At 38.9% G+C, this 15,546-nt stretch overlaps 1 protein-coding gene across 2 annotated transcripts in view; it reads left to right on the forward strand.

The window, feature by feature from the left end:
• The first annotated feature begins 1,512 nt into the window (after positions 1-1,512).
• brwd1 (bromodomain and WD repeat domain containing 1) overlaps positions 1,513-15,546 on the forward strand; it is a 39,285-nt gene continuing 25,251 nt past the window's right edge. For both annotated transcript variants that reach the window (XM_036537102.1, XM_036537103.1), the window contains exons 1-16: positions 1,513-1,945; positions 2,048-2,106; positions 2,224-2,253; positions 2,487-2,546; positions 3,896-4,046; positions 4,531-4,629; positions 4,743-4,903; positions 5,316-5,537; positions 6,086-6,186; positions 6,434-6,504; positions 6,832-6,932; positions 7,136-7,176; positions 7,383-7,484; positions 14,209-14,362; positions 14,510-14,644; positions 15,155-15,283. In XM_036537102.1, coding sequence (XP_036392995.1) covers positions 1,897-1,945; positions 2,048-2,106; positions 2,224-2,253; positions 2,487-2,546; positions 3,896-4,046; positions 4,531-4,629; positions 4,743-4,903; positions 5,316-5,537; positions 6,086-6,186; positions 6,434-6,504; positions 6,832-6,932; positions 7,136-7,176; positions 7,383-7,484; positions 14,209-14,362; positions 14,510-14,644; positions 15,155-15,283 — 1,665 coding nt within the window. In that variant the 5' untranslated portion in view covers positions 1,513-1,896. The remainder of the gene's footprint in view (positions 1,946-2,047; positions 2,107-2,223; positions 2,254-2,486; positions 2,547-3,895; positions 4,047-4,530; positions 4,630-4,742; positions 4,904-5,315; positions 5,538-6,085; positions 6,187-6,433; positions 6,505-6,831; positions 6,933-7,135; positions 7,177-7,382; positions 7,485-14,208; positions 14,363-14,509; positions 14,645-15,154; positions 15,284-15,546) is intronic.

Below are 15,546 nucleotides of genomic sequence, written 5' to 3' on the forward strand. Positions count from 1 at the left end.
TTATCAATAATAACCATAATACATATGGTCAAAGAGCTAATTCATAAGGCTATAAGTTATACATCAATTACCAATTACCAACTACCAATACTTGCTGTATGCACTTTTGTAAGTCGCTTTGGATAAAAGCATCTGCTAAATAAATGAATGTAAATGTAAATGTCTGTGCACTATAAAGTCACAGTAAAAAAAAACACATCTCAGATCAACTGCATGTGCATTAAGAAGCTTTAAGCAATGATTTTGAACTGCCACTTGACCTGGCATCAGTGGTATAACAGAATTGTGCAGGACATCAAGTCCACATCAACACACCAACATTCACATTAAAGACATATCTGCAAATTCTGATATAATCCAATACTAGTTACTTCCTTCTAATAAAAACAATACAGGCTGCAGATTAGGCTTATAAAAATGATAAACCATCTTTTGGAAAACATACAATCCAAGGATTTGGCACATGTTTTACTATTGTATCTGAAACTTACCTCATTCTTTAGACACCTTTATGACATGTGTAATTAGTAATACAGACACCCAAAAAAAGGTTTCAAGACTGAAGATGGTTAAATCAAAAGAAAAACATGTGTATATAGTGCTTACAATTACATACAACATTATGAAGTTGTAATCCCTACATTTTTCCTGAAACTACCATGTCATTTCTATACTTCTTCAACACACTTGTCATATAAATTAATGGATGAGTAAATCCGGTATTTCAGATGTGATTCTTAAATCAAACAGTTTGGTTTGTATGTGACATTTGGAAACCTCTCCCAATGTGTACGACTTCTCAGACATTGTGCTTAAGTTGTGTGTACAGCTCGCAGATGTTAGCACACAGTAGGATGATACTGGGCTCAGGAAACATTTTTATGGAATTTTTCTTCTTCTTCTTAATTTTTTCTTCAAACTGGGGTATCGATAAATCTTAAGCTGATGATCACTAGTTCGCCGGTGTTTGCGACTCACTACCCACACGTTCCCAACTGACGAAAAGTCAGTTTTGCGCAAAGTGAATTTTAATTGATACTTGGAAATATGTTAAGTGTTAATCATATTATGTGTTATAGTGTTAATCATGTGATTATTTGTATACATACGTGTATATTAACAGAACCTTATTAAAGAAAAAATGTTGTTCTACAGCAACAACTTTATATATATTGTGATGCATCAAGTATCTTACGGCTGTTTATTAATTTATTGCACAGATCTCTTCCAGGAACTTTTCCGATGAGCCGGCACAACCTTTGAGGAATTCCTACTGGTGTAACTCATTGAGTAATTTATAATAATTAGCACACTTATTCACCCTTCACAAGAGTGAAAAGAAAAAGGAACTTCCTTATATCTTGCAAAAGTTGGAAACAATTTTACGCAATCGAACACAAATTTGCAACTTCGCAGTTCCCAGTTTGGGTCGCTGAAAATGGCGAGAATGCAATCTCGATACCAACATCTTTGTGTCGCCATGTTGCGTGACGTCATTGCAAAGACACACTCGACCTTGCCAGCGAAAAGAGCAACAATACAGTATTTTCGGAGCTATTTCATACCTAGTGCGATATTTTAGAGACGTTAGCGGGCCTATGACGTTAAAAAAAGGTTTCAAATTTCCATGAAAGCGCATTCTGTTAAACAGCTGTGGTCTCCCTTTGTTAAGAGCACAGAAAAGGATTATTTTGTCTTCCCCACCCCCTATTTCCTCTTCTGTGGCGGAAGTATCTCGGAGAGCAGAGGCCTCATCCTTCCAATGGCGACCGAAACGGGCTGAATAGAAAGCGGGAGCAACCGAGGAGGGGGTCAGAGCAGTGCAACTGAAATTAATTAAATATATCTTACTATCAGTAATAATAAGTTCGACGCAAAATTTACCCCCACTGAACTATGGCCGATTCGGTGACCAAAAGTCAGAACGTTTCGCTCCTTGAGTCGGGTAAGGCGCTTAAAAGTGAATACATGTAAAAAAAAATATTGCTGTTCAGATTTTGTATTTGAAATCCCATTTTGTGACTCATTTTCTTTTTTCCCTTTGTAGAGCTGTATTACCTGATTTCTCGTTTTTTAACGACTGGTCCCTGTCGGAAAACGGCAGAGGTGAGCAGTGGTTTGCCTCTTTCATTTCTAACTGTTTCGCTGTTTAGCTAAAATAGTATGTTAATTCTGGTCAGAATGGCCAAAATCACCTAAAACGTCGATCTCAATCTGTTGCAGGTTTTAGCCAGTGAGCTGGAGGAATACCAGGTGTGTAGCCTATATTATGTCGGTTCTCGTTAAATCGCCTGCACATTTGCTTGCGTCTAGCTGGAGATGGGACGCAAAACTAGCATTGCCGGACTGTTTCTTTCGAACCGCATGTGTGACCCTGTCTCTCTTTTTTGACATCACTAGTTTTTACAAATCTAATTTCACACAGTAGCCGGTACTTCTAATAAAAATGTGTACTTCAACCTAACACTGACCCTTCTTTTAAAAAGCTTCTTCCAAGGAGATTGGACTGGCAAGGAAACGCGCATCCAAGATCATACGAAGATTTGGTAAGGATTTTTGATTTTTGAATTCAGTTTTGATGTTAATTTAATATACTCTTTTCTTCATTAATGTTGCATGACTGTAGAACCCAACATCTCCGCCAGGGTTTTACCCCTACTGTCAGGCTCGCATCGACAGCGGCATAATTCTCGTTCAAAGCAGTAATGACAGCTTTGTTTACAGTCAGAATTTAAATGGTGATGGAAATGAATCGTTGCTCTGTACTCTGGTTGCTAAGCTAATATTGCAGAACCGTGATTAAGAAGATACATTTTATTTCCAAGTGTTGTATTGCAGATAGGGTGGGGGCTCATAGAGGCAGAGCCAATTTACGGTAGCGCAAGCTATCCAATCCGCGGTCTGTAGGTACTTTGGTTACGTTGTTTTGCTTGTGACCTGTGTGGTGATTGGCTGGTTGGATAATGTGTTTTGCATAAAGTTGCCCTGCAACTTCTCGAGCAGTAGTGTATCGGAAACTGAACCAGTGGGGCCGTACTCGGCAAATTATTTTATTTTAAGCTCTCTGTTGGTCTGGATCGTTTCGGAATACCATTGCTCGCTCATACTAATAAACCAATGAAATGTTTTGCCGTTTCACTGTGAATCGAGTAGAGTAGAACATTAGAGTCATAATCTATTGGAAACAAACTGCTACCACACTGGTGAACACAGTATGACTAGTACCGATAATTTTGGGTAACAATTATATATGTGCAATTATACAGCGTATATGTACATAATATATGGCGTCACATATTTAAAAGCCGCGACGATCTGCTCTGAAGTATTCACATTATCACAGCATAGTGAGGTAATTAGTTCGTTAGGTAGCGTGTGTTATAGGGTGTTTTGGCCTGAATATTGTAGGCCTCTTCATGGCTTTCTGCTGTGACTCCAAGAAGCCGCACCCCTGTCTTGTGGGTGTATTTTATGTGTACTTTGAGGTGGAACCGTTTTTTTTAAAAAAAAAATAAATAAATAAATAAATAAATAATGGAAAACGGGTATCTAAATGACGTTCAAATACATGCGGAAGAGGAGGGCCCGCCGCACGCACTTTCTTTTTGGTCATGTTGACAGCATACTCACCCGCAGTCAATAACCGTTGTCTAGTTTTTAATCCACACTTATGTTTGCTAAAACTTGCCTTGTATTTTCTCCATGTATTTAGATTAATTATGTTAAATTTGTTCTCTTTGCATTTTTAGTTGTCTTAATTAAGCATTGTTGCCCTAGATAGGAGTGGTTGCTGCTGCTATTTGTAATATTATTAATAACAAAAATTATAATGCTGAAAAATGAGGATATTATATTTTTTTTTCATGAGTGTGATTAGGACATTTCGTTTTGGTAGGTTGCAGCCAACAGACATGTTGCGCCTGACCACCTGCTGCAGATCTGCAAGCAGATTGGTCCACTCCTGGACAGAGAGGTTCCATCCAGCGTGTCCGGCATTCGCTCCCTACTGGGAACCGGAAGGCATTCCCTCCTTCGCATGGCTAAAGGTGCAGGCCAGCCCAGATTTACTAAAACCAAAGCCTGATTTGTAGTTATGGGTCCTGCTGCGAGTTGTAAGCACAGATGTTCTATTTATGACCAGATACTCAGCGTTGTCTGATTCACGTCGAAAGTTCTGTCTTTGCCTTTGTTGAAGTGTTGAAGTATTCTGGTTGCTGGCTCCTCATGAACATTCTTGGGGGGGGGTCTAAAACTGAACAGCCTTAGCTTGCATACAAATGCAGACAGCACTGGAACCTCTTGTGCACTGACCAGAACCACATAGTCAGAGGACATTAGGAACATAGGAGCTAAATATCTGGTCTAAATAAATAGAGTATCTGAGATTATAAATCTTACTAAATGTAAGACTATCTGTGAATTTAAGTCCTGTGTTAGATCTTTTCCCAGGCTGATAAGACAAGCTATGGATCCTGTTATTATGCAGATCTGTTTTTGTTGCTTAATGACTTCATTTTACCCCCTACTCAGATTGCAAGAAACTTGTGCGGAAAGGTTCGTTTTTCGCTGCGCTCCACAGGGGAAGGCCCCCTGAGCTGCCGTTGAGCTGCAGGGACCCTCCAAATCTGGGTATGGTAGGCGTTCCCCCTTTATCAGTATCCAAATAGTGGAGAGTGGCTTTGTGGCTTGGTTCTGATGACCTCTGCTGCCCTGTACTCCCCCTTGTCCTCTGATGCTTGCAGTGATGGTTTGTCGGGGACGGGAGCTCACAGGGATGCAGAAGTTCAGCTCTGTGAACCCAGTCAGCAACTACCAGCACATGCGCATGCACAGGAGGATTCTGGGACACCTGTCAGCTGTGTACTGCATTGCATTTGACCGAACCGGTCTCAGAATTTTCACAGTGAGTTGTGACCCTCATCCCATTTTAAGGTGAAGTCTGTATTAATGATAACATAAGGTAATGCTGCTGGTGTTGTCCACACAATAGTGATACAAAATGAGATTGGAATTTTGATTGGATCAAATGTCTTCATGTTGCCTTTTAGTTGGTATATTTACCTTGAAAGGTACAAATGGCAAATAATCCTCATTAATTTAAAGTGCTCTGTAATTTGCCCTGCAGCTCCTGTTCTAATACATGCCCTCCACCAATATGATTGACTCAGATCTTCAAAAGGCATATTTATGAGCTGAAAGTTGGTGTCAGAACAATAAATTCTGATTTGTTGGACCTAGGTTGTTAAAGTCAAAGCGCCAGAATTTGGCAGAATGCCGGTTCCCTTTAGTTTGAATAACATCCTCTCTTTCTCGAGGGCTCTGATGACTGCTTGGTGAAGATATGGTCCTCCTTCGATGGCAAGCTCCACTCCACCTTACGTGGTCATTCGGCAGAGATCTCTGACCTGGCAGTCAACTTCGAGAACACTTTAATATCGGCAGGCAGCTGCGACAAAACCATCCGTGTATGGTGCCTCCGGACATGTGCACCTGTGGCTGTGCTGCAGGGTCACAGCGGCTCCATCACCTCCCTGCAGGTAGGGGGCGCTCAGCTGCTATAAGTGAGTGTGGAGGCCTGGTGAGATCTTGTTCCCAAGAACTGATCCTGTGTCCATTGTGAATTTCTTCATGTAGTGGTAGGAGAGAAGACCTGCCTGTAAAGACCTCTAATGGCACTGTGTGTAAACATCCTGAAATGAGTTCTTTGTGGATGGAAAGTACCTTGAACTGTTACAGGACTACACACAGGGGAGTTCCTCTGGGCCAAAATTATTGCATTTAAAGGAAAGATGAATGCACACCCACTCACTTTTATTCCTTCACTTGTTGCATACTTGTTCTACCCCATCTAGTCTGTACTTATTTTTGTCAGTGCTCTTACCCAGAATGACCTGCAAGACAACTGTGGTGAGATGCACAGTGTACTCAAATTTCCTTCGGGATTAATAAAGTATTTCTTATAAAGTATTTCTTACATGTTATGTCTGTATTCTGTGTCCTGTTGTTCGGATACAGAATTCATGTATTAAACATGAAGATTTTAATAAGGGTTTTGCTTTGTTGATACTCACTTTTGTCTTTTCAGTTCTCTCCATTTGCTAAGGGCTCAAAAAGATACATGGTGTCTACCGGGACCGATGCCACTGTGTGCTTCTGGCAGTGGGATGTGAATAACATCAATTTCAGGTAAGCACATTACCAAAATCCAGCTGTGATGTATTATTGACTAGTGGTGAAAAGCCTTACCAGAAATGTTTGCAGCAAAGATGGAGTATTTAAAGAAAAACACATTCAGAAATAACATTGGGACATTCATTGTGAAGATGACATGAAATAATCTCTACTGATAACCATTTTTAGTTTAAAAACGTGTGGAACTGGTTTGGCGTATTCCTTTTTTAAAACTACTTTTATTTTTTTATTTTATTCAAAGTGATCGTCCACACAAGTTTACAGAGAGGCCCAGACCAGGTGTGCAGATGATCTGTTCTTCATTCAGTGCAGGTAAGTGCAAAAGAACCCCTGAGATAATGCTAAGCAGTGAGACAGTATATCACAACTATGAGAGAAACTTCATAATGTCAGCCATGTCATATCATGATTGATTTCATAATCCATGAAGCACAGAGCCACAGGATATTTCTTTAACATGCCATGCCAATTTATTGGTCTTTGAAATCCGTGCCATTAGACTGTTACTTTGAAGGCATAATGAGATCTACAGAAAATGAATATTCACTTGTAAAAACAGAAGTAGAAATGGAGGAAAATGGGGAGGACCTTTAGATGAGGCAGTGGTCTCAATAGCTTTTTGTTTATAAATGATTTTAGGTGGCATGTTCTTAGCAACCGGAAGCACTGACCATGTTATCAGAATATATTACCTGGGCTGTGGGAACCCCGAAAAGATTTCCGAGCTTGACACGCACACGGTAAGGCTAAGAGAGAGTAACTAAATGCATACCTTTATTTCTAAGTTTAAAATATGTAATCTTTCACCCAGCCGTTTAAAGAACAGTACCAAACCAAGTGATCTGCTAAAGACAAAGCTGATAAGAAATTTTAGTAATGATGCTGGTTTGCAATACTATTGTGTGACCAGCAGGTACTATAAGGATTTCCCTTTTTTTTCCAGGACAAGGTTGACAGTATCCAATTTTGTCATTCAGGAGGGAGGTATGTGAGAGTGAAAGTATGGTAGTCAGATCTGTGTGGATCTGTTTTCGAGAGACATGATTGTTAGATCTGTGTGGACATATCTGTGAGAGGTGTGTGGTTGTTGTAGCTGATTGCTCTGTGTAGATCTTTTTATGTCCATCTACTTGGTGAGTGAATGGAGTATGTTAACATTGAAACGTGAATTTGCATGCGTCATTTTCCAGGTTTGTGAGTGGCAGCCGAGACGGCACAGCTCGAATATGGGCACTGAAACAGCATCATCAGTGGAGAAGCCTCCTTTTGGATATGTCTGCTACTCTCTCAGGGTAGGCCCCAAACTACGCAGGGTTTTGCACCCTCAGGTGGCTGCAGCACCCTCTGCATAGGCACGAAACCACATCACAGCTGTGGCTTTAACAGTGGATTCAGATGTATGTGCAAGCCTGTAGGTACATACCTGCCTATACGGTTGCGGTTTCTCTCCACACTAGGGATGCACCGATTTATCAGCCCTAAATCGGTATTGATATTCGCCTTGTTGACTGCCATTGGCCTATCAGCAAATAAGATGACATTCACCGATGGCAGTGGCCGATGTTTATCTGTTGTGTCGCATCAATTTTGCGCTGGCTAAATGTTGTCTTGGTTATTTGCAGTCTGACATTAGCCGACCCAGCTGCAGATTCGGAGAAGATCCAATAGGTGGTACTATAATTAGCCTTATTCACATGGCAGCCATTTTGCTCTTACGGCATGCTCAAGGTGGGAGCAGGGTAACTCTTCAGTCAGTATCTATGGCAAAGTGGACCAAACGTTTGACGTGTGTCTGTATCTACCTTTTGAAGAAACAAAACAAAAATGGCCAGATGGGTCAGCAAAGATCCCTAAAAGAATTCAAGAGTTGCTGGATTTAAAGTTATATCCACTAATGAATGAATGACCTGGCGCACTTTTAGCACTTTTAGCACAGTTAGCTAACTAGCGTTAAGTTGCTAGCTAGCTAGCAAACAGTACTTAAGATCAGAAGTCAATACATTGGCTTGCAGTATGAATGTTAAAATGAACTATTTGTTCATAAGAGACACGATGAAGCGGTATTGGTTTGATAGCTAGTAAAGTGCGTGAAAGCCAAATTAGCTGGCTAGCTAGCTACTTGCACATTCAGCTGAAAAGTACAAATACCACCTTACAAAGACAAATCTAGCTAGCTAGCTACAATACAAACAAAACAAATGTAACTAGCTAGTTACTATCACATTCCACTGACAAATACAAATATCTTTTTTTTTTTTTTTTTTTTTTTTGAATTATGTTTATTGGTTTTTGGTTATAATAACAACAAAAGACATACATATGGAAGTAGTTCACCAAAACAACACATCTTTACATTGACAAATCCCCACATACCCATGCCCTATCTTAACACCTCTTAGCTTTAACATATATCAACACATACATATAAGACACACTCACAATCACACATATACACGTACACATGGTTCTCCTTCTTGTAGTTCCTCCACCTGTTCCCTGCTTCTGTTCTAACCTTTAATTATAAGGGTTCATATATATCATGCCATATTCTACTAAATTGTTCCCTTTCTGTCCTCAGTCTTTTCTGTAGTTAAATAATATTTCATCATTCCCTTCCATGCCTGCATGGGGTCTGTACATCTTTCCAATGCTTTAAAATGTTTTTTTTTTTTTTTAATACACCAAGGAGGAGTACAGAACCTGCCACCCAATAGGATACCTCAAATTGTCTATCCTCTGCAAAATGCATCGCATGGGTGTTAACTTAATCTCAGTTTTACAACTATTAGTCATCCACTTCTGAATTTCAAGCCAAACGTTTTTTTTTTTTTTTTAACTTTTTCACATTTCCAGACAGCATGTATGAGGGTGTCTTCATGAGAACCACATTTTACAGACAAAACAGAAGAGGAGGGGTTGAATTTATGTATGATATTTAGTATAGTATATTCTTTATATATTATATTCTGTAATATATTCTTTTCATAAGCTTATATTGTATGAGTTGCAGATTTTCATTAATGGTGATTTTGTTGGTTAGATAAAGACATTTTTTCCATTTTATACTTGTATCTGTGATGTTAATGATACTCCGGTTATCATATATTTTTTGCGGGGACTAATTATCTACTTGTGCTCCTATTAAATGGTTATATACCTTATCTATCAATTAGTTTTTTCTCCAGTATTCATTTTTCAATTTTTCAATAGATGATGGTTCCACATCATAGTTTAACACAAAATTGTGTAATAACCAGCTTTTCAGTTTTAAATATCTAAATTCATTGTCTCTTAAACCAAATTTGTTTTCAAGCTGTTCAAATGACAAAACATTATAGGATAGAATATCCGAAATGTTGCTAATTCCACTTTTGATCCATGTGTTCCAATTTAGTTTTGAGTTTTGGATGGTGATGGATGGATTGTTCTAAAGATAGGTATTCTTGGGCGCACTAATGTGAACCCCTAAAATATATATATTTTTTTTCCATGCTCCTAAAGTGCTATTAATGACAAGACTAGAGGTTCTGATCTTACGTTTTGTAAACATAGATAAAAACAAGTTGTCTGGCCTAAGCTGGTAGTCCTCTATACTTATCCATGGTTCCTCATCTGATCTATTAATGATAAGGTTGATATTTAAGGCTTGTGATGCATAATAGTACAGCTCAACATTTGGAAAATTAAGACCACCACCTCTTCTGGTGTTCTGAAGAAGTTTCCTACTAAGTCGATGAGACTTATTTGACCAAATAAACAAAGTAAACAGCCTATTAACATCCTTAAAGAAATGCTTTGGGGTATCACCGGTATTGTCTGAAAGATAAAAAGAAATTTAGGCAACCATATCATTTTGATCAGATTTATCCTACCAATTAAATTTATGGGTAAGTCTGCCCATTTGTCTTGGCTTACCTTAAGTTCATTAATCAAGGAAACATAATTATCTTTATATAGTTTTGTTTTGTCAGAACATGTGTAGCAGCCAAGGTATTTAATCCTTTCTTTTTGCCATTTAAACCTGTTAAAACTCTGGAATGTTGGATGAGTCTCTAGTAATTGGCGTAAGTTCAGTTTTCCCCACATTTATCATGTAACCAGATAGTTTAGAAAATTCCTCTATGATGTCCAATAGCTGTGGAATAGACGTTTCAATATTACTTAAATATAACAAGATCATCTGCATATAAACTCAACTTATAACACTCTTTCCTATACATATGCCACTTATCTTCTCTGACTGTCGTATCCTCTGAGCTAAAGGTTCAATGGCCAGGGTGAACAGTGATGGTGATAATGGGCATCTCTGCCTTGTACCTCTTGTTATTTGAATGGCCTCAGAAAGGATCCCATTTGAGTAAATATATGCTGTTGGTGACTTGTAAATTGTTTGAATCAATTTTATTATTTCTATAGGAAAATCATATGATTCTAAAACATTATATAAATGGGTCCATTCAAGACGACGCTTTCTCAGCATCCACAGCCATTAATGTTAAATCCTTTTTTTTCCTTTTTAGCAAACTGTGTTATTGATATACATGTTCTGACATTTGTTTTCAAGTTTCTATTTTGTATAAATCCTGTTTGATTATAATGAATAATTGATGGAAGTACTTTGGCTATTCCATAATTTAATATTTTTGTAATAATCTTATTGTCACAATTGATTAAACTTATGGGTCTAAAGTCAGAAGGAGTATTACATTCTCGGCCAGGTTTTAGTGTTAAATTTCATAATGGTTTGATACATTGTTTGTGGGAGGTTCCCATTAGTGATGACATCTTTTATGACTTCCAAAAAAAGTGGGCTTAGCTGAGACCAGAATATTGGATAAAACTCAACTGGCAATACATCCATTCCTGGTGCTTTTCCTTTTGGAAAACTGTCAATTGCTTCTTTAATTTCCACTCCAGAAATTTCCTTTCTTAGTTCAGCTTTTTGTTCCGTTGATAGACGTTTAATATTCACAGATTTCAAGTAGGAAATTTGATTGCTACTCTTAGAGAATACTTCCAAAGTATATAATTTTTCATAAAAGAAGCAAAATGTTAATTGATAATGTTATTATCCCCGATAAAGTTAGTTACGGGGTCTCTAAGCATAATGACATCTTGCCTAGTCATTCTTTTCACTAATGAGGATAACTGCTTACCTGTTTTGTTTGGCGATATATAACACAGTTTATTCGAGTTGTATTTGAAATTGTTAGCCTTTTCAAGTAAGAGATGGTCATATTCTAACTTCAATTTCTGTAAGTGTTTCAAAATCTTTCTTAGCATTGGTATTCTTATGTAAGTATTCTGTTTGGCTTATAGCTTTTTCCCCCCCGCCTCCCCCATCCATTGCTTTTTAAGACATCGAATTTTCCCTGGTTTTAGATGAACCTCTTGCAGGAAAACAATGTCAGGACAGTTTTTTTTAGATATTGTAAAAGTTTTTGTTGTTTATCCCCTTCCTTAACACCATTGACATTCCATGTTGTAACTTATTGGGGATCGTTTGGATGTGATTTCTATCCAATATCTTGATTTAGCATAGAAAAGGTAGATCCAGTTAGCTGAGGTCCAGACTGGTATGACAACCCAGATAGAGAACCCTCACCAAGACAAACAAAGAACAAATAAATCACATACGTACACATACATAAAAAACATACATAATACATACAGAACATAGACATCCCACACATTCCTAAGGCTTCCTCGTTGCGGAATATGCTTTGGTAAGGTCAGTTTCCCACTCTCCTCCTTACTGTGTTGGGTACTGATCCATGTGATTCATAAATACCAAATATGTACATACAATCACTAAATTGAGATTGCAGTTAAAGTAATGATAACTTAAATGGTTCTTCAGCTAACTAGGTGAATAATAACTAAGAAAAAAATTTATATATATATATATGTGTGTATGGGCTAGTTATCCAGTCCAACTATACCCCCCCCCCCCCCCAAAAAAAAAAAAAAAAAAACAATATCCACATGAAGAGAGAGAAGTGCTTCAAGGGTGACGAGAGAAAAAGAAAGGGAGAAAGAGGAAGGAGGCAATAAAAAAGAAGGGGTCTCAGAGAAAGGCCAGATATACATCACTGCTATACAGCCATACATACACTCGCATAAACATTTGTATTTGTGTACCCAAACAACATCTCCAAAACTATATTTACCATACCATTAATCCTGTTCATTTAAAGTTAGACTTAAACCAAATAATGAATAATTCTATTCACAGTTTTAACCTTTACTTCTCTCTGTATAGGCATCAGCTTCAATTCAATCCGTTACACCCATTAGGAAATGACAAACAACAAAAAAAGTAGGAAAGGAAACAACAAAAGCAACAGAAGGATCCATTCAAATCAAATTCTCAGCTCTTGTCAATTAGACAAAATTTGCTCTATTTCTCATTAACAGGTAACTGAGCAATTGATGGAAATCTTTTGTGCAGCTCAAGTTTTGCTTCTTGCAGGGTTGAGAACCTTAATTCTTCCCCTCCATCCTGAACAAGCAATACTGCTGGTTACTGTATCTTAGTTATGATCTTAAGTTTGTGCATTGTTCTCTCAGAGGCCAGAATGCATCACGTTTCTTCTGTAATTGTACAGATATGTCCGGAATAATCCGGTACTTACGGGTCTTTGTATCTGTTTCAAGTCGGCATACCTTGGTGGACTTCAGGATCTGCAACCTTGTCTGGAAATGTTGCACCCAAAAAATTATGCGAGGATGACGTGCTTGATTTTTGAACACCCCGAGACGATGTGCCTTTTCAATGTCAGTCTCACTCAATGTTAAACCCCATTTTGTATCAAGTAATTTCACCAAAAACGGAATCATCTCAGTACCACGCTCCAGTAATTCCGGCACGTTCAGGAGTTTGAGATTTTTTTCTCGCTGGCGGTTCTCTAACATGTCGATGTATTCCATCGCTTGTTCAAGGTTCTTTTGCATCTCAGCAATTGAACTCGGCTGGGTGCCTAATTGACAAATACAAATATCGCCTTGCAAACAAACACATAGCTAGCCAGCTACAATAAAAACAACACAGAAAGCTAGATAGCTTGCTAGCTAATTTGGTTTTTACGTGCTTTGCTCAGCTGTCATATGACTAAGAGCTAAGTAGCTATAAAACTAATAAAGCCTCATCACGTCTTTTCTGACCAAATTGTTAATTTTACCAAAGACACTGCAAGCAACCTCTTCTGACAACTTAAGTACTGTTAACTAGCTAGCTACCAAGTTAACATTATAGTTAGCTAGCTAGGTAGTCTGTATTGAGTGTTTTAGCTAGCTAGTTAGCTAAGTGCACCAGGTCTTTCTTTAAAATTAGTGGATATAACCTTAAAACTAGCTACTGTTTTGTTTTGTTTCTTCAGATTTCTTTGAAGATTTCTTTGTTTCCCTGGCACAAAAGAGGGAATAAATAACAACAAAAATTAAATTTAAAAAACCATTGGCATTGGCTATCGGCCAAATTGTTATTTTAAACATCGGTATTGGCCCCGAATTTCACAATCGGTGCATCCCTACTCCACACTAAAGGTTTGTGAATGTGTCCTGCCTTGTGCTGTGTTTTGTTTCACTTGTCGCTTTGTCATATGCATAGAAATGCTTGACCTTATTTGTCAATGCTGTTGTAGGGAGTCTTTGTAATGAAAGAGATGACCGTGTATGGACTAGGGTTGAGTTTCAGATAATTTCATATTAAAATATTCAACAGCCCCTAAATGCTGTGCCCCCCTACGCACTGTAAAGAACACCAGTTTTTTGTGTAAATGACAGCTCCCTTCAAAAAAATTCCACTAACACTTTCAGGTAGGAAGATATTTTAATGTCAGTTATTTAGTTTGTGCTGCTTTCTTAGGCTCTGCACCAGTTTTTTTCCTTAATGAGAGTTCAAATACCCATCCAATGAATTGGTTATTCATCTCACAGTTGAATAATTAAATATTCAGTCCTGTCACAAGAGACATGGGATGTATGTTTTTTCACTTGATACATGTTGCTTGTTAGCTCTGAGCCTCAGATGGAGGAGGAAAGCTTCTTCAAATCCAAGGTGACGATGGTGTCGTGGGATCGCCACGACTGCATGGTCATCACAGCGGTCAACAACCACCTCCTCAAAGTGTGGAACTCGTACACAGGGCAGCTGCTCCACATCTTGAAGGTAAGAAGACCCATCCCCTGCCATCAGTGAACTCGGATCCTATTGGTCAGTTGAAGAACACTAGTCTACCGGCAGTTGTGGTTGTGCAGAGCTGTTGTTGAGGGCTCATCCCAAACTCGGTGCACTCACTCTGCTCTTTCTGTCCAGGGCCACGAGGCGGAGGTGTTCGTGCTGGAGCCCCACCCCTTTGACCCCAGGGTCATGCTGTCGGCTGGACATGACGGCAACATCTTCATCTGGGACCTCACCAAGGGAGCCAAGACGCAGCACTATTTCAACATGGTACGGTGCTCGAAAAATGTTATTGTGGAAAACCTTGTGGTGTTCAGATATCCTGCTGTGATTGAAAAGTCATAATTGGCTTAAAGAAGAGAAATTGAAAGTTTCCTGTTACAGCAAGCACAATGCGACCATCTAGCTTGATGTCATTCACAATGTAGTCTAGTAACGTTAGTGTGCTGATGGTGCTAATAGCTTGGCTCATTGGCAGGCCTGTTTAAGCTCACTGCCAATTCATTGGTGACTGGTATTTTTTGCCAGGTGTGGTCACGTCTGTTTTTGAGCAAACACCAGATATTTGAAATGTAATATATCTCAAAGTATATTTACTTGCAGTTCCATCTTCAGAGTTGCCCATTTTGACTGTGGTAACAGTGAAAGTAATCCTTTCGTCTTCTGTTTGCCCTTAAAAAGTAATGAAAAGCTGAATGTGATTGGAGTTGAGGCTCTGCCCAGGGTATGCACCTCTCCCTCTGGTGAGCCATGGTTGGTTTCTTTCTTGCACCTGTGCAGATCGAGGGGCAGGGTCATGGTGCCGTGTTTGACTGCAAGTTCTCCCCTGACGGCCAGCACTTCGCCTGCACTGACTCCCATGGCCACCTGCTCATTTTTGGCTTCGGCAGTTCCAAGCCGTATGAGAAGGTAGGCTGAGGAGCCTCGCTGCATCCATGTTACCATGCTGTTTCACCAAGATTGTGGCAATGCTGAAACAATGTTAAGACGGAAAGTGGAAAATTGGTAGGAATGCAACAGCTTTTCCCAGATAATGTTATCAGAAAGAGGGTCTTGGTGTCAGCTTTCAAGAGCATTATACCGTTATCTTATAAGCATGCAAAGAAGCACACTTTCAAATTGTTCCAAGTTTGTAGTTTCAGGAACATTCTTAACAGATGTTTAAGTAGATT

The sequence above is a fragment of the Megalops cyprinoides genome, chromosome 9, assembly GCF_013368585.1.
Source record: "Megalops cyprinoides isolate fMegCyp1 chromosome 9, fMegCyp1.pri, whole genome shotgun sequence".
NCBI lineage: Eukaryota > Metazoa > Chordata > Actinopteri > Elopiformes > Megalopidae > Megalops > Megalops cyprinoides.